The sequence below is a fragment of the Danio rerio genome, chromosome 8 (assembly GCF_052040795.2).
Source record: "Danio rerio strain M-AB ecotype USA chromosome 8, GRCz13ab, whole genome shotgun sequence".
Taxonomy (NCBI): Eukaryota; Metazoa; Chordata; class Actinopteri; order Cypriniformes; family Danionidae; genus Danio; species Danio rerio.
In genome coordinates, this window is record NC_141028.1 from 13,190,713 (window position 1) to 13,210,442 (window position 19,730).

The 19,730-nt window shown below is 33.2% G+C and overlaps 2 protein-coding genes across 6 annotated transcripts in view; both read right to left on the minus strand.

Moving 5' to 3' along the window:
* Positions 1 to 19,730, minus strand: part of nr1h5 (nuclear receptor subfamily 1, group H, member 5) — a 612,581-nt gene that overhangs the window by 394,564 nt on the left and 198,287 nt on the right. The window lies entirely within an intron of this gene.
* Positions 1 to 19,730, minus strand: part of pip5k1bb (phosphatidylinositol-4-phosphate 5-kinase, type I, beta b) — an 87,513-nt gene that overhangs the window by 28,335 nt on the left and 39,448 nt on the right. For all 5 annotated transcript variants that reach the window (XR_015497012.1, XM_087263173.1, NM_001004579.1 and 2 more), the window contains 3 exon segments: positions 15,957 to 16,074; positions 6,253 to 6,405; positions 4,880 to 5,176 (listed from right to left, as the gene is read on the minus strand). Coding sequence is in view for 4 of the 5 variants with exons in the window: in XM_087263173.1 (XP_087119299.1) it covers positions 4,880 to 5,176; positions 6,253 to 6,405; positions 15,957 to 16,074 (568 nt within the window). In the remaining variant the exon portion in view is untranslated.

The window sequence follows — 19,730 nt, forward strand, 5'->3', positions numbered from 1 at the left end:
AACAATAATATTTAGTGAACCATGTCAACAGCCTGATCTTTCTGAAATAGAAAGGAATGCCAGACTGGATTTATGCGGTTTGTTTCCCAGCTGAGCGCAGAGGTTTGCCACTCAGCACATTTTGAATCTGTTAATAAGCGACTGCACAGTTGAAGACTATCATGATCTTTTTTTCTGAGAAACAGTGGAGTCTTAAGGGTACTTGTGCATGAGGATGAGACTAAACATATTTACGGCTAATTAGAGGGACTGTCAGTGGTAAAAAAAAAAAGAGAATGCAGGTTTATATATAAAATCTTGGAAAATCCAAAGGACATTTTTAAACTTAAGAAATGACTTTTGCTGGTTGTTTAAAGTATTTATTTTAAATGAGTTGAATCCACACAATTCTTGAGTTTTTTTTGGGAAATACTTAAATGTCTTATGTTCAATCAACTAAAACTTGTAAAAACAATTAAGTTAACATAATTGATTCATGTTAAGACAAAAAAAAGGAAATGTGTGGAACCAAGCATTTTACATTTTTACAGTCTAGAAAGCTTTTTACTTACTGAAAAACATGAAATAAATATTAAAATAAAACAAATTAATCTCAGTGCAGTCTTTTGAATATGTTATACTCTTTTTTTTTAAATCCTACACAAGTTTATCTGATGGATTTTTGGTACATTTACTCATTCATTTACTTTCAGCTTAGTCCCTTATTTATCAGGGGTCTCACAGCAGAATGAACCCACAACTATTCCAGCATATTCACATTTACAAACACACTCATAAACTACGGCCTATTTTAGTTTATCCAATTCACTTATAGTTCATGTCTTTGGACTGTGGGAGAAACCGGAGCACCAGGAGGAAACCCAAACAAACAGACAAATTCAACACAGAAATGCCAACTGGTCCAGTTGAGACTCGAACTAGCTACCTTCTTTCTGTAAGACAACAGTGCTAAACCCTAAGCCACCCAGCTTGTGGTTTTATTCATGGCAATATGCAAAAGGATGAATATAATTGTACCAATTGACCTTTCCTTTCATGTAAGAGGAAATTTGATCCTCATAAAGATTAGTTATAAACAGTGGCTTTGTGATTGTTGATGTCTATCTGTGGTGTTTTAATGTGTTTAATGGGTGTTTTTGCCTCATGAGAGTTTATGTAATGATTGTTTTTGTGATCTTGTTGAAAGGTCAAGACAACAAGCAATTGCAGCATTCTCCATGTACACTATTATTTAAGCTTTGGGGTTAGTGAGACTTTCATTCATTCATTTTCTTTTCAGCTTAGTGCATTTATTAATCTCGGGCCGCCACAGCGGAATGAACCGCAAACTTATCCAGCATATGCTTTATGCAGCGGATGCCCTTCCAGCTGCAACAAATCACTGGGAAACACCCGTACACACTCATTCAAACACATACACTACGGACAATTTAGCTTACCCAATTCAACTATAACACATATCTTTGGACTTGTGGAGGAAACCCACGCCAACAAGGGGAGAACATGAACACTCCACACAGAAATGCCTACTGGTCCAGCTGAGACTCGAACCAGTGACCTTCTTGTTGTAAGGCAACATTGTTGACCCCTGAGCCACCCAATGTGTTTTTTTATGGCAATATGCAAAAGGGTGAATATAATTGTCCCACTTGACCTTTCCTGTCATGTAGGAGCAAATTTGATTCCAATAAAGATTAGTTAGCCGATGGTACAGTGGTTGTGATTGTTGATGTCTATCTGTGGTGTTTTAATGTGTTTAATGGGTGCTTTTGCCTTAAGTGTTTATGTAATTTTCGTTTTTTTAATCTTGTTGAAAGTCCGAGACAACAAGCAATTACAGCATTCTCAGTGTACACAGTTATTTAAGCTTTGGGGTTGGTAAGACTTATTTATTAATATTGAAAATCTCTTGTTCTCATTAAGGCTGCATTTATTTGATCAAAAATGATTCATTCATTCATTCATTCTTTAATTTCCTTCGGCTTAGTCCCTTTATTCATCAGGGGTCGCCACAGCGGGAAAAAACGCCAACTTATCTAGCATATGTTTTACACAGTGGATGCCTTCCAGCTGCAACCCAGTACTCATACACTCTTGCATTCACACACATACACTACAGCCAATTTAGTTTACTCAGTTACCCTATTGCGCATGAGGAAACCCACGCCACCAAACATATTTCTGCAATATTTGTTTACCTTAGAGTGACTTCTAAGTAGAATGAATAGAATGTTAGAACATTCTAAATAGAATGTTTTCTATTTTAATGTAAAGTTAAAGACAATATTATTAGCACTCCTGTGAAATTTTAAGAAAAAAATTTCTAACATTTAATCATTTCTTCTGTCTCTGCCATGATGACAGTACATTATATTTTACCTCTTATTTTGCAACATACAAGTTCTCAGCTTAAAGTGTAATTTAAAGAGTTAACTAGCTTAATTTAACTAGGCAATCCATTGGACCAGTGTGCTTTGTTCTACAGCCAATCCAAACTAAGAGAAATAAGATTTTCTCCAGAAGAAAAATATCATTGGAATTACTCACAAAAAAAATCCCTTGCTCTATTAAACATCACTTGGAAAATATTTGAACTATGTATTATATGTATTTGTATATTAAAATTAAAATGTCTTTGTTTTATATAAGGCACGTCCTCAATGTCACATGAAGTCGCTCATTACAGTAAATTAAAATAAAGATTTTTGTACTATATTTTTTGTACAAAATATATTATATCTCTAATGTTTTAAAGTCAAAATACCTCACAGACCATTTATTATGCCTTGCTAAATACCCTATTTTTGGCAGAAGCACAAACACGTTTATCTCTTTAAATGCACATGAGCTTGATCAGGGCAGTGCCTTTACAACTTGTGCCTCAGTTACTCCAGCAACAGCAAACAAAACATTTAAACCTTGTCAAATTTTAACTCTCGATATAGGGTTTTCAGAGCACAAAGACACAGAAAACTATTTATGCTATCTTCTGTTCTGATTTGCGGCTCCGAGAACATTTCTGTTTATTAGAAATGAAAAAAGCTTTACAAAAAATATATATAAATATATATATTACTGTGAAAGTCCAAAACAACATTTAGATTTGTAAAAAATATATTACAAAAGTCTTTACTTGATCAATTTAATGTGTCTTCTCTGAATGAAAGTGTTAACTTCTTTCAAAAACAATAAAAAAATCCATTTGATACATTTACTTTAAGCGCATGATTTGTCACTGTGACGAGGCGTGATGGAATATGGGTCACAAAAAAAAAATTATAATAATAAAATAAAATATGGCGGAGCCGCAAAAGCACTTTCACCATTTAAAAACTGCTCATAAATATGAACAAAAGATATCAGAAAAATTACAGTATCAGGAAAGTAAAGGAAAAAAATTCTCCAAACAAACAAACATACAAAAAAATAAAGATATACAGTTGAAGTCAGAATTATTAGCCCCCTTCAAATTTTTTTCTTCTTTTTTTAAATATTTCCAAAATGATGTTTAACAGAGCAAGGAAATTTTCACAGTTATGTCTGATAATATTTTTTCCTCTGGAAAAAAAATCTTATTTGTTTTATTTCGGCTAGAATAAAAGCAGCTTTTATTTTTGTAAAAGCCTCTTTAAGCTATATTTTTTTTCGATAGTCTACAGAACAAACTACTGTTATACAATAACTTGCCTAATTACCCTAAGCTGCACGGTTACCCTAATTAACCTAGTCAAGCCTTTAAATGTCACTTTAAGCTGTATAGAAGTGTCTTAAAAAATATCTTGTAAAATATTTTTTACTGTCATCATGGCAAAGATAAAATAAATCAGTTATTAGAGATGAGTTATTAACACTGTTATGAGAAATGTGTTGAAAAAATCTGCTCTCCATTAAACAGAAATTAGGAAAAAAATAAAAAGAGGTGCTAATAATTCAAGGGGGCTAATAATTCTGACTTCTACTGTACATATAGAAGTTACTGCACTTTGCTGTTCAACCTTCACAAAAAGGTGCTGCACACTAGCACTATTTGCCTCCCACTGCAAAAGACCCTTTTCAACAGCCAACAGGCATGGCTTATATACTAGATGCCCCACCCCACATGATGTCTACAAAATTCGCCTTGGGTGAGTATTAAAATATTGCACTAATATAGATGATCACATACATAACATTTAGATAATCTCGAGTATCATAACAGGTGTATTTATCAATAATAATACATCCAATTTGGATTTATTGACCATATTGACCAATATATGTGTCAATTCATGTATCTTCTTATCACTCTGGTTTTGTATTCCCAGCTCTCCCCCAAAACAGGATTACATTAGGACAGTCCAGTTACCAGAGCGATTGCGCATGCGTGCTACAGAAGTTTAGCAATATCAAGCTTTCTAGCCCACTACTGGAGTTCACCAGTTGCTTCTGGTAACCTGAACTGCAACACCACACAAGCAGACAACGAAAGACGAGCCATGACACTTTCAGATAAGTTCAATAAATGTATTTGGTGTCTGTGTGTGTGTTTTTTGGGAATTGTGGTGATGAGTGAATGTATGTGTGTGCGTTATATATGCAATGGTAACATTGTCCCAACCTTTATGTGCACCCAAGGGTTGGGAACGGCAGAATCACTGATGGATATTACACTGTGTGTAAATGAAATCACCTACTGTCGTGATCGTGACAGAGCCCTCTGTCACAGTCATAATACCCTATTTTATGATTAAATTAAGCAAATAAATCTCTAAACCCCAAGTGTCCACCTCGTGATTCCCTATGCCCCTTGGTTTTTTAAGTTGCTTTACATAGAATTGTGCGCAACTTTGCTCACCACTCACAGCTTCTTTGTAAAAGGACAAAATACTGTATAACTCACCCGACAGTCCCGTTGTAGTGTCTTCATCAGGGCATTATATGTCTCTGGGTCAAAGTACAAGCCATCATGCATGTCCACAAAGTCTAGGTCCTTATATGTGGGACAGGGCTTTTCCCGCTCTTTTCGTGACGCCCGTCTCTTGTATGTGGAGCCCTTGAGGTCATATTTGTAGTGCATCTTCACTGATCGCGGCAGGACGTTGTTCATAACCACGAGACGGATGTTGATTCCTCCAGACTGAACACAGTACAGGCCGTAAAACTTGGGTAGGAGCGTCCTGGGGTTCTGGTTGAGGTTCTGAGAAGGAGAAATAGATTTATTTAAAGCCTATTATGCATTATTTTTTTTAATGTGTTTAAAGTTCCAGGTCAAAATACCTCACATATCACTTAATATATCACACTTTATATACCCTATTTTAGGCAGAAGCACAAACACAGTTTTGCATATATCTCTATAAATGCAAATGAGCTGCTACTCCCCGCCCCACCTTCCTGAAGGGGGCAGTTCCTTTACAGATTGTGCCTCATTTACTCCAGCAACAGCAAACAAAACATCTGAGCCCTGTCAACTTTGATTTATAGTTTTTAGAGCAAACAAACACAGAAAGCTAAATCTTGCTTTTGGTTAGTATCGTTACTGGCTTTGCTCTCTCACACTTTCTCCTCTCACCAGAAGGGAGATTAAAAAATTAATAAACAAAACTCTTGATTTATGGATTTCAGAGCAAACAAACACAAAAAACTACCAATCAGAAGCACACAAAAATGGTTCATATAATATTGGACATGTGTGTTAACAATGAAAAGATTTAAGGGGGTTTTGAATCAGTGTTTACTGATTTAAAGAATTAGCGTTGTCAAAAATATCGATATATCGAAAAATATCAATATATCGTAAACTATCGATACTGAAATTAGACAATCTTACTTTTGTTTCGTATCAATAGGGGCTTTGCTCTCTCATGCTCTCTTTTCAACAGAAGGAAGATGACTAATTAATAACAATATTAAAATTGTAACACTTTTGTTTCTAATCAGAAAATACCTTGTGTAAGCATTATATGATTTAGTGTTTTTTTCTTCCTTTGAGCATCAATTGCATACTTTTAATGTTGTGGAGTTTGTCCTCCACAGTATCAACAACAGTATCAAATATCAATATTTTTCACGGTATCATTTTGAAAGTTGGAAATCCCAGTATCATGAAACAGACAGTTACTTTGTATTTTGTGACTTTGCAGACTTTTTGTCATGCTCCAACAGCAGCATTATCAAACAAAAAATGCTAAAAGTCTAAAAAATATATAAGTTTACATGAGCCTATATGAGCTGCTATAGACAAATGACTCTTCTGAGTTTACTAAGACGTACCATGTAGTATCCTGGGAGCAGTTTCTGCAGGAACTCGGCCTCCTTGTGCTGGACAGTCTTGATGATGAACTCATCGTCGCTGGTCAGGTAGAAGAGCGAGCCGCTGGCGCCCGGATTAGACAGCTCAATCAGGGGCTCTTTACAAATGGAGTACTGCAGGATTACAACAAAAACAATCCATTAGAAAAATACATGTGAAAAAAATAGAGAATAACATTGATCCAGAAGCCAAATTCAGTCTATATTTGATATTTATTTAGATATATATTTAGATACATATATATTATAAACTTCTCATTAAAATAAAATAATATATAGTTATTTTAATAGTTATTTCCATTATTTCCAATTTATTACCTTTTAGTTTTAAAGTTAAATACATTTAAATTGTATAAAATATTAAATAAAGACTCATTTAAGAATAGTGACAATATATACATACAGTGCTCCGCATAATTGAGTACACCCCATTTTGAAAATGAATACTTGTTTTCATTTCTCAGTGAATATAGGTCATGTATTTGGTAGATTTAATCAAAACAGATTTATCAAACAGATATATTTATTAAAATAATATTTTAGTAACCAAACATATTTAGAAATTAAAAGATAATACCATTAAATTCAAGCAAAAAAAATAAAAAATACAACCTACAACATTTTAACAATTTTTATTTTTTGCTTCTCTTGGTTCTTCCTCTTTTTTTAAAATTTGTAATTAATATTTTTCTATAACATATAAATTTGGCTGTACTAGTTTTTGGAGTATTATTGCAAGTTATTTTGTCAGATTAGCTACAGATTTGGCTTCAGTACTGACTAATCTAATGTATACGCACAAATATAATATTGTATAGCTTCCTAATAAAAATATGAATTTAAAAGAGAGATTTGTGAGGGGTGTTCTTATATATGCTGAGCTCTGCAAGTAGTAAACAATATATAGTATAAATTGTAATAATCATTTTAACAATACTTTTATAATTTCTATGTTTTTATGTAATTTATGTCATATAAAATATGTTCTTTTATATAATCAATAAGTATTCCATCACAATGTTTTAGTTGGTTTTATTTGTTTCAACCTAATAATTTAAGATAGCAACTCATTTGTAACATGAGTTTTGAGTAAATAATATATACACATATGTAGAGTTAAAGTTAGAATTATTAGCCCGTCTTTGAATTTTTCTTTTCTTTTTAAAAATATTTCCCAAATGATTTTTAACAAAGCAAGGACATTATCAGAGTTTTTTTGATAATTTTTTTTTCTAGAGAAAGTCTTATCTATTTTATTTAGGCTAGAATAAAAGCAGTTTTTAATTTTTTAAAAAACATTTTAGGGTCAAAATTATAAGCCCCTTTAAGCTATATTTGTTTTTGATAGTCTACAGAACAAACCATTGTTATAAAATAACTTGCCTAATTACCCTAACCTGCCTAGTTAACCTAATTAACCTAGTTAAGCCTTTAAATGTCACTTTGAGCTGTATAGAAGTGTCTTGAAAATAACTAGTAAAATATTATTTACTGTCATCATGGCAAAGATAAAATAAATCAGTTATTAGAAATGAGTTATTAAAACTATTATGTTTAGAAATGTGCTGAAAAAAAATCTTCTCTTCGTTAAACATAAATTGGGGAAAAAAATAAAAAGGGGGGCTAATAGTTCTGTATGTGTATATATATATATATTGTTATGAAGTTGGCCATATATTTTATTGTATAAAAATTACAAATTAGAGTTTTAGTTTTAGTTTTACAATTGATATTTTTGGTTCAAGGCTTATTAAAGTGTTTTTTTAAATAATTGAAACCAGGGAGCTAAAAGAAACCGTGTGGTCTTGTTGTGCGTTATGCAATGATCAAGAGCAGAAGACGTCTGAATTGTGCAAGACTCCAGAAAAACTGTGTGTGTGATTTATAATGAGGTACTCTGGGACCTTTACAAAAGTCCATCTGTTTTTACCTGTGTTTCAAATATACGCAAGCACAAACCCCCAATCACCAATTCATATTTATGATAAACTCCACAGCACATTTTACTGTACTTTATTATCAACAAAAAAAAATAAAAATACAACAACAACAACAACAAAACAGTATGCCTTAAAGACTGAAAGAGCAGCTTATTACTGGCTGGAAGTCCCATGGTTTAATTAGAGTTGCGTAAAAAAAACCCTACCGAACATTATGAGGTCTTAAAGCAAACATTTGTGGTGAGTTTTCCCTGAGGAGCAGCAGGAGGACAGAGCTGAACCCGGGCCAGACACTCACATTCAAGCCTGCCTAATGAAAGTCAACAGTCACGTTGCACGTCCAGCCCAAACACATGGACATTTGCATTTGGACTGCATGCCGCCCCATGTGTGCGAGTGAGTGTGAAGCTTCTTAATTAGCTTGCATTTCCTCTGCCGTATCTGCATAATCACAAAAAACGTGCACAACAAACTCAGGAGGGCATGAAACATCACTTTCTTTCATCTCGGCTGACCGTTTCACACTGTAAATTAGACTTGCATTTTCTTTTCTTGTTCCTACTGGAAAGATATTTGAATTTTTAGTACCATTTAACTGCGCAAAAGCACTGCCCTGTATGAATGACTTGAAAACACAATAACTGATCAACTTCTAGTGCATATAAACACAACAAAACAATATACAATGCCCAGCATATATAAGTACACCCTCGCAAATCTCTTTTAAATTCATATTTTTAATAGGAAGCTATACAATATTATATTTGTGCATAGACATTGCACAGTAAAAAATGGCCGTGATTTCAACGGTAAAAAACTGTAAAAATGCTACAGTCAAAATCCATAACCTGGTTAACGGTATGTTTCCTTAATATATATGGCGAATAACCGTAAATTGACTTTCCCAGAATTCCCTGTATTCAACATCACTTTTTATACTTTTTGTTGACATTACTATGGATCTTTTTAGTTGTTTCCCCATCAGTTATGTACATTAGAGATTTATGTTACATCTAATATTGATAAACAATGTTTATTTCATGACTTTAATTTTATGCATGTTACCACACTGGTGTTTGGTAGCTGTGTGAATGACACTAAGCACCTTCTATATATTAATACACCTCTCTGCTTGTGGGAAAAGTTGATGTTGATAAGCTTTGGTTCATTATGTAACTTCCTCATCTCCTCCTGCATATGGGTGTGCTAACATGTCTAACTGTGTAACAGAAGATGTGTAGATGTTGGTCATTCAAAATACAGACATATTACCTCTATAAATTAATGAAATACGGTAATTTACCGTGAAAATAAGAAATTACTTTTACGGTTTGTAACGTGTTTTTAACAGTAAAGTACTGGCAACCACAGCTGCCGTTTTTTTACCGTAAATTTATTTAACCCAATGGTTGAGTTAAACATATTTGGTGCTTTGTTGGGTTATTTTTAACCTTTATTAGATTATTTATTAATAACTCAATCAGTTGGGTTAAATATTTGGTGCTTTGTTGGGTTATTTTTGAACCTTTTTTTGATTATTTACTTAATAACTCAACCAGTTGGGTTAAAAATTTGATCTGACTGACTGACTTAACTGACACAAAACAGCTGTATTAATATTCATGCGTGATGCTGTTTTTGCTTTATAAAGTTTAAGCTATAACGCAATAATGTTGTTGTTTTTTTAACAAATGACCTCTCTGTGTTGTGTTTTTATATCCGTTTCACCATCCAAGACCATCTTTTAGAAGTGTTTGGATGTGGTTAAGCTGTATTGTACATTGTGGACACTGCATGAGTGAAGCCTGCTGCAGCTGCTAGACAGCCTTTAAAGCACACACAGCTCCATATTCTGCACATGATTTTCTGCTTGCATAGTTTATAACCGTCTGCACTTTGTTCTGTTTCTTCATTGTTTGTGATTCTTGATGTCTGGAACTAAAATGTAATGGGAAAAAAGCATTTTCAATATTTTTGAATACTGTAGGTTATTTATTTACACATGCAGTCATAATTATAAAATGAATAGTAGTAGTAATAGTAGCAATAGATGAAAAAAAATACATTTAATCAAAATAACCCAATACATTTGGGTTAAATTATATAACCCAATGCATTGGGTTAAAATAACCTATAGTTGGGAAGGTGCTATAATAACCTATAGTTGGGTTATATGTTGGGGTATTTTTAACCCAACTATTTTAACAGAGTATGATAACGGTTCAAAAACTAGTACAACCAAATGTATGTAATAAAAAAATATTAAATACAAATTTAAAACAGGAAAAATCAAGAGAAGCAAAAAAATGGAAAAGTTTATTTTGCAATATTTTTCTTGAATTTAATGGTATAATCTTTTTATTTCTAAATGTGTTCGGTAACTAAAATATTATTTTAATAATTATATCTGTTTACTTAATCTGTTTTGTTTAAATGCACCAAATACATGACCTATATTCATTGAGAAATGGATACAAATATATTTATTTTTCCAAACTATGGGTTATTTTAACAATGCTTTGGGTTATTTTGATTAAATGTTATTTTGTTTTCCGTTCTGGTATTACTATTGCTACTATTAATTTTATTATTACACAGTGAAAATTTCCTTGCCCTGTTAAACATTATTTAGGAAAAAATTCAAAGGGGGACTAATAATTCTAATAATAATAATATTTCTAACTGTGTTCAACTTTAATAATATTCAGTGTTAAGCAACTTATTACAATGGTTTCAGATTTATAAAAAAAATCTGGACAGTCAACAAGAATAAATCAAATTTTGGAACATTATATTTAAATTTTAAATTGATACACTATTTCACAATCTTACAGTATTTACTATATATTTCATTTAACAAAATGCATCTTAAATGACTTTTGCAAACTCATACTGACCGCAAACCTCTAATAAAAAGTCTCATAAAACTTTTAAAAACTCTGAAAAGTCACTTCATGTCGATTTTTCTGGAATTCTTAGGTGTGTCCATAGTAAAATGCAAATAACAAGGAACTCCCTTTCACTTATGCAGAGTGTACAAACACACAAAGTCATCTTTTGAATGCCATTATGTAAAGAAGGTATTCCCTACAGATCATTAAACAACCAATGGCACACTTAACTTATTAATCTAATGCGAGCTCAAGGTGTCGCTCGGCAGATTCATAACCAATAACAACAATATTAAAATCTGATTAGCTTTTAGTTTATGGAAAATATTAGATTAGAATAAAAAACAACAACGAAAATACAAAATAGTGGAATTATAAAAATATACTCTAATTTAAAAAGTTGGTTTTGGTGGTCATCATTGTGGCTGGTAAAGAATTTGATACCAATGAAAGTGTAAACAAATATTTAAATAGGATTTTCTTTGACACAGACATTTGTTTCTAAACACTGACTGGTCCAAGTCAAAACAATAAAGGTATTTTTCACAGGTTTGGGATCAATAAGACTTCTTAAATACTTTCATTCACAGTAGTAAGATCACATTAAATTTGGTTGAAAATTAAATAACAAAATAAGAAAGAACGGTAAAGCCAATATGATGTTAAAAATACATTTTTATTTCAGATAAATGCTGCTTTAAACAGTGAGAAATATTTTTTATCAATATTTTCAACATAATAATATTCAGTGTTTCTTGAACTTATTACAATGGCTGCAGATTTCTTTTAAAAATCTGGACATTCAACCAGAATAAATTATATTTTAAACATAAAATAGTGATTTTTTCACAATTTTACTGTATTTACTATACATTTAATCAAACAAAATGCATGTTTAATGTTTTCTGCAAACTCTTACCGGACCCAAACCTCAAAAAAAGTCTGAAAAAAAAAAAAACTCTGAAAAAGTCATTTCATGTCGATTTTTCTGGAATTCTTAGGTGTGTCCATAGTAAAATGCAAATAACAAGGAACTCCCTTTCACTTATGCAGAGTGTACACACACACAAAGTCATCTTTTGAATGCCATTATGTAAAGAAGGTATTCCCTACAGATCATTAAAAAACCAATGGCACACTATAATTAACATGTCAATCTAATGCAAGCTCAAGGCGGTGCTCGGCAGATTCATAACCAATAACAACAATATTAAAATCTGATTAGCTTTTAGTTTATGGAAAATATTGGATTAGAATAAAAATAACAACAAAACAATACTAAATAGTGGCATTATAGATGCCACTTTTTGGTGGTCATTGTTGCTGGTAAAGAAATCGATACCAATGAAAATGTAAACAAATATTTAAATAGGATTTACTTTGACACAGACATTTGTTTCTAAACACTGACTGGTCCAAGTCAAAACAATCAAGGTATTTTTCACAGTTTTGGGATCAGTAAGACTTCTTAAATACTTTCATTTACAGTAGTAAGATCACATTAAATTTGGTTGAAATTTAAATAACAAAATAAGAAAGAACAGTAAAGCCAATATAACGTTATAAATACATTTTTATTTTAGATAAATGCTGCTTTAAACAGTGAGAAATATTTTTTCATGTTTCATTCATTCAGTGTTTCTTGAACTTATTACAATGGCTGCAGATTTCTTTTAAAAATCTGGACATTCAACCAGAATAAATTACATTTTAAAATATATTAAAACATAAAATAATGATATTCTTTCACAATTGTACTGTATTTACTATACATTTAATCAAACAAAATGCATGTTTAACGATTTCTGCAAACTCTTCCTGACCCCAAACCTCAAAAAAAGCCTGAAAAAAACTCTAAAAAAGTCACTTCATGTCGATTTTCCTGGAATTCTTAGGTGTGTCCATAGTAAAATGCAAATAACAAGGAACTCCTTTGCACCTATGCAGAGTGTACACACACACACATCCAAAGTCATCTTTTGAATGTGATTATATAAAGAAGGTATTTCCTAGCCATCACCACCATCATAAAACGACCAATAGCACACTATGATTAACATCTTAATCTAATGCGAGCTCAAGGCGGCGCTCTGCAGATTCATAACACATGATGATATAATGCGCGTTGTGCAAATTGCACAGGATCACCAGACTTTCAGGCACCTGGGAGTGAAACGGCTCCGCTGGACTAATTACGCGGCCATTAGATGTCAAAGAGCAGAAGAGGCAATTAACATCATACGCCTAATCAGCATCATCCCGCTCCCGCAAACACACAGAACTGAGCTCTCCGAAAGCTGCAGAGACGCTGCGGAGACACTGCAGAAAAAAAAACAGGAGTGTTGCAGTGCAGGGAAATCAACACCTCCGGCAGGGCAACATCAAAACCAAACCGCTGTAATCCCTGCCAGGGATTTACAAATGAGGACGCAGGGTTTTTTTGCCAACCACAGTTGGCGAGTTCATTAGCGGTCAGTGGGGCTTTCGGTCACTTTTACTGGCACCTGATCCGAGCTTGCAGTGAACTTTTACTTCAAACAAAAAGGGCTTTGTTATGGCTTGGATAGAATGGGGGGCGGGGGGTTGGGGGGTTAGGGAACAGGATGCATTTTGGAATTAATATGGAGGTAAAACTGTTTAATCAGGTAAAGAAAATTATAATTAAAAATGTAAAATAATAATCGTTATGAGGGTGACACGATTGCTCAGAGGTTAGCACGATCGCCTCACAGCAAGAAGGTTGCTGGTTCGGTGCTCCGGTTTCCCCTCACAGTCCAAAAACATGCACTATAAGTAAATATATATAAAATAAACTAAACTGGCCGTAGTGTATGTGTAAATAAGTATGTATGGACGTTTCCCAGTACTGGGTTGCAGCTGGAAGGGCATCCGCTGTGTAAAACATATGCTGGATCAGTTGGTGGTTCTTTTCCGATGAGGCGACCCCTGATGAATAAAGGGACTAAGCCGAAAGAAAATGAATGAATGAATGAACAAAAGAATGAATGAATGAATGAATGAATAATTGCTATGACACAATTTGGGCATGATTTACAGAATTTAATTTAGTGTGACAATAGGTTATGTAGACAAACATTACTGTCAGGCATATTTAAAATGAGAGGTATACAAAGTTAAAGAAATTTGTGGAAAAAAAAAAAGTTAAAGAGATAGTTCATGCAAAATGAAAATTCTGTCATCATTTACTCACTCTTCACTTGTTCAAAACCGAGTTTCTTTCTGCTGTTGAACACAAAAGAAGATGTTTTGAAAAAAGCTGAAAACCATTGACTACCATGGTACTTGTTTTTCCTACTATGGAAGTCAATGGTTACAGGTTTTCTTCTTGTTCAAAATATCTTCTTTTGCGTTCAACAGAAAAAAATAAACTCACAAAGGTTTGGAACCATTTGGGGTTGAGTAAATAGTAAGTTTTCATTTTTGGGTGAACTATCCCTTTAAAAAAAAATGATGACATTATGAAGATGTTATATCTTCATATCATCATCATCAAAGTTTGGTGTTTGTAATATTTTTGAAATGATTTTGACAGATGTATATTATGATCACAGAGACTCATTCAATCATTCTTTTTCTTTCCGGCTTTGTCCCTCATACACTCATACACACTCATACACTACGGACAATTTAGCCTACCCAATTCACCTGTACCGCATGTCTTTGGACTGTGGAAGAAACCAGAGCACCCTGAGGAAACCCACGCAGGGAGAACATGCAAACTCCACACAGAAACCCCAAGTGACCCAGCCGAAGCTCAAACCACTGACCTTCTTGCTGTCAGGCAACAGCAGGACCTACTGTGCCACTGCGTCACCCCGATCACAGAGACTGCATTTACTATATAAATTGCTATAATTAATATAACTTTTCTTTAATTTTATATACTGCAGTTTATTCCAAGGATGCAAAACAACATTTTCAGTATCACACGATACTTCAAAAATCATCATAAAACATTTATTATTATTATTATCAATGTTGAAAGAAGTTGTGGAGCTTCAGATTTTCATGGAAACTGCAATGAATATTTTTGTAGGATACTTTGATGAAAAGTTTGATTAAAAAAAAACTCTTGACACATAATAAATGTATGCTGGTAAGAAATTCTTGCTGCCTCAATTTTTTTAGTTGAATCAATTGAACTTTTCTAGTCATCTCAACTTAGATCAATTAAACTGACAAAAAAAATAGTTAAAGTTAAAACGTGAAATTTTTATAACTTTAAAAAAATTGTTGAAACTGAATAACATATTAAAACAAGTTAAAGCAACATCAAAATATTTGTTGTCTTGACTTCTTGCGATTAATTTTTTTACAGTGTATTTACTATCACTTATCATCAATATAATGCATGCTTGATGAGTAAAAGTATTGTTTTAAATTGTAATAAAACCACAAATCAGAAAAAGTTGGGACAATATAGAAGACATAAAAAAACTTGACTTGAATAAAAGTATAGAAACTGTATTGCTTTTTATTTAAGTAAATGTAAAGCAAAACCTGCTGAGACTTATTTTGGTGTGTTGATGTACTTCCAACTAAAACCAAATACTGAGTAGTGTGGGGCTTTCTTTTTGCACATCATTATTTTGTAGCAAACTAGACGGTCTGTCACTTGTCATTTGTCGTGTGCAGTGGAAAGGCGGCTTAACAATGTGTGTTATGTGAAAAACACAAAGTAAATATTGATTTCACACAGACTTTAAAAAACCTTTGTAACATTTTAAAAATTAAGTGTATTTATAAAGCGCATTTCACACCAAAAACAAAGAATAAATATACTAATAACAACAACTAATTTCAAAAAGTTTACCAAATAATCATCCGGCTTGATCCCGAACAGCTCCCGGAAGTAGCGGAAAGCCAGTGGCGCATAAGTCTTGAACCGGAAGTCTGGATAATGGTGTGCTGGTGTCAGGTTGCTTCCTTCACTGAAAAAGTAAAAGTAATTGCTTAAAAAATGAAGCATACAGTTAAAGTCAGAATTATTAGCCTCTCTCTTTATTTTTAACAGAAAGAAGATTTTTTTTCCAACACATTTCTAAACATAATAGTTATAACAACTCATTTCTAATAACTGATTTATTTTATCGTTGCTGAAGATGACATTAAATAATATCTTACTAGATATTTTTCTAGATACTAGTATTAAATATATTTTTCAAGATACTAGTATTAGCTTAAAGTGACATTTAAAGTGACATTTAAAGGCTTAACTAGGTTAGGGTAAATAGGAAAGTCATTGTATAATGATGGTTTGTTCAGTAGAAAAATAATAAAAAATATTGCTTAAGGGGGCTATTAATATTGACCTTAAAGTGGTTTAAAAAAATAAAAACTGCTTTTATTCTAGCCAAAATAAAACAATTAAGACTTTCTCCCGAAGAAAAAAATATTATAGGAAATACTTTTAGAAATTCCTTGCTCTATTAAACATCGTTTAGGAAAAAAGCAACTCTACATGTACGTTGTACTAATAACGTCACATTTTCAACACAAGATGCTTCAGGGCGAAAATCCAAACGCATAATTCTGTGAGAAGACCATGCAGACATTGTGAGAAACGGTTACCTAACCTTAATGCTCCTTTATGCCGAAGGAACAGAGACACATTTGATCTTTCTGAGACCCATTGAGCTGCAACGTGACCCAGCAGCAGTAAAGCACCAGAGGTAATCTTTTCCAGAGACGCACAACAGTAACCAGCCTGAGGACAAGGAGGTCCTGCAGTCTACACCGGTTACACAAACTAAAGCCCATGCAGGGTCAGCTACATCACTTACACATGATGAAATGTAATCAAGCCCTGGGAAAACGACAAGCAAATCCCATAACCCACTTTGTTTTGTCTTTTGCTATTATGAGGCCGGTCATTAGTGTTTGGATTAACCCCGTTATAGGAATAATTCTGACTTGAAAGGGCCGGACGATGTTGTAATCACTCACCGCTTTAAAACAATAATCAAAAGTGTCTGTGATGCGGTCATAAGTGGGTTACGATGCTGTTTTTTAGGGCACTCGAATGGGTTGCAGAACACTGTATGTCTCATTATTAAACTATAAACCTCAATCTGCGCACTTTGTGTGAGCCATTACGAAATTTACTACTGACCTCTGAATTGGAGCTTTTCGCAGTTAGATAAAACAATAGCGAGCCGATGACGGGGCAGACGATTGACCTGATCTCTAAAAACAGGGCATTGGCATGTCCAAATCTGCCTCACAGACATATTGGCCTTGTTTTTGTTGTGCTAGTACATGTCTATTGTTTCTGCTTTGCTGTTATGCCATCCAACTTTTAAAAAAATAAAAAAATAAATGGATCAAAATACAGTTGAAACCAGAAGTTTACATACACTGTATAAAAAGGCACATAACCATTTAAAAAAGTCAGATGTTAACTTGACTAAACTTTTTCTCTTTTAGATAAGTTAGGATTATCAAGTTTATTTCTGTTATGCTTAATAGCAGAATAATGAGAGAGGTATTTTTGGAGAAATTGTTATAACTTTTCTTGAAAGTCAACTTTACATACAATAAGATTATTATGCCTCTAAAAAAGCTCAGAGGATGATGTCAAGGTTTTGGAAGTTCCTGATTGGCTAATTGAAAACATTTGAGTTAATTGGAGGCACAACTGTAGAATAGTATTTAAGGAAAACCTCAAACACACGGCATCCTTGTGTGACAACATGGGAAAATCAACAAGCCAGAATCAACAAAAAAAGCCAAATTACAATTTGCTTAATTACACTGGGAAAAAGAATAATTTTTGGAGACATGCCCTGTGGTCTGATGGAACTAAGATTGAACTGTTTGGCCATAATGACCAGTGTTACAATTGGAGGAAAAAGGGGACAAGCCAAGAAACACCATCCCAACTGTGAAGTATGGGGGCGGCAGCATCATGTTGTATGGCTGTTTTGCTTCACAGCAAAGATGGCATCATGATGAAAGAACATTATTTAAAAATACTGAAGCAACATCAGCCAGGAAATCAAAACTTGGCCACAAATGGGTCTTTCAAACAGACCATGACCCTAAGCACACTGCCAAATTAAAATGTGCTTTGACGACAACAGAGTAAAAGGTTTTGGAGTGGCCATCACAAAGCCTTGATCTCAATCCTATAGAAAATTTGTGGGCAAAGTTGAAAAACTTGTGCGAGCAAGACAGCTAACAAATCTGACTTAGTTACACCAGTTCTGTCAGGATGAATAAGCCAAAATTCCATTAAACTATTGTGAGAAGCTTGTGGAATAAGGGCATTTTTCTGTTAAAAAGTTTTCAGAATAGATAAATAAAACATATTCTAAAATCACAAATCCGTTTCTGCTACACATTTTTCAATATAGATAAATGTAAAATAAGTTAAGTTAACGTTAACATATGTTAATCAAAAAAGTGACGACATTTTATTTATTATAGGCTGCATTTAACATATGTGAACTTACAATTTGATACTGATATCAAAATCAGTGCATTTTTCTGTTTACAGAATGTACTATTTATAAAAATAAACGCATGGAGTGTCCTATTTCTGGTTTGTTTTATAGGGACAAGCCTGTAATAGAGCCATAATTAAATAAAAATGTTTTTTACAATATAACCACCATCATGGGAATCATGCACTTGTGATTTAATTTTCTTCAATTGTCATTCCAAGTGCTTGGAAAGCTTGTGAGTGTCCACACTTTAGCCTGCATTTGTTATAAATAATCACTTTACTGCTATTTATTATTCAATATATGCACCATTTAAAGGTTTTGGTGTCAGTAGAGAGATTTATAATTTATTCATTTATTTTCTTTTGGGTTAGTGCCTCATTTGTGAGGGGTCGCCATAGCACAATGATCCACCAACTATTCCAGCACATGTTTTGCGCAGCGGATGAACTTCCAGCCTCAATTTAGTACTAGGAAACACTCATACACTTATTCACACACACACTCATACACTATAGTCATCTATTCAATTCACCTACAGCACATTATAATGCTACAAATTATATGTATTTAAAATAAATGTTGTTTTTACTTATCAAAGAACCCTGAAAAAATGCATTGCTGCCTCTATAAAAATGTCAAGCAGTTTTCAACACTGATAATACGGTTTTTGCTTTATTCTTGATTAAAAAAATAAATTATTGGTCAGTACAGGAGAAGTATTTTAAAAGTCTTATTAACCTTGACTTTAAAATGTTACCTCATGAGCTAAAAAAGGCTGCTTTTAAGGTGCTAAATATTACAATTTTTAATGTGTTATACAGTTTTTTTAACCAAATGACAAAACAAATCTAAATAATTTCCCCATCATACACTATAAATCAAATAATCTCCAGTAGGCATTATTACATATAATATGTGCAGTATGCAAAATTTCATCCAATCAAGGCATATGCTACACAACATATGTTTGTTTAAAATGTGAATGAAATGATGCATGTGAAAACTACAGTATGCAGCAGACTAACTGGCTCAAACGGAGGGCGAGCTCATGCAACTGGAGTGCAATCCCCAGTGAGAGAATCAGACTCTATAAATAAGGAAGTCAGGCTAGTGGATCAGTGGCATCCCGCTGAATCCTG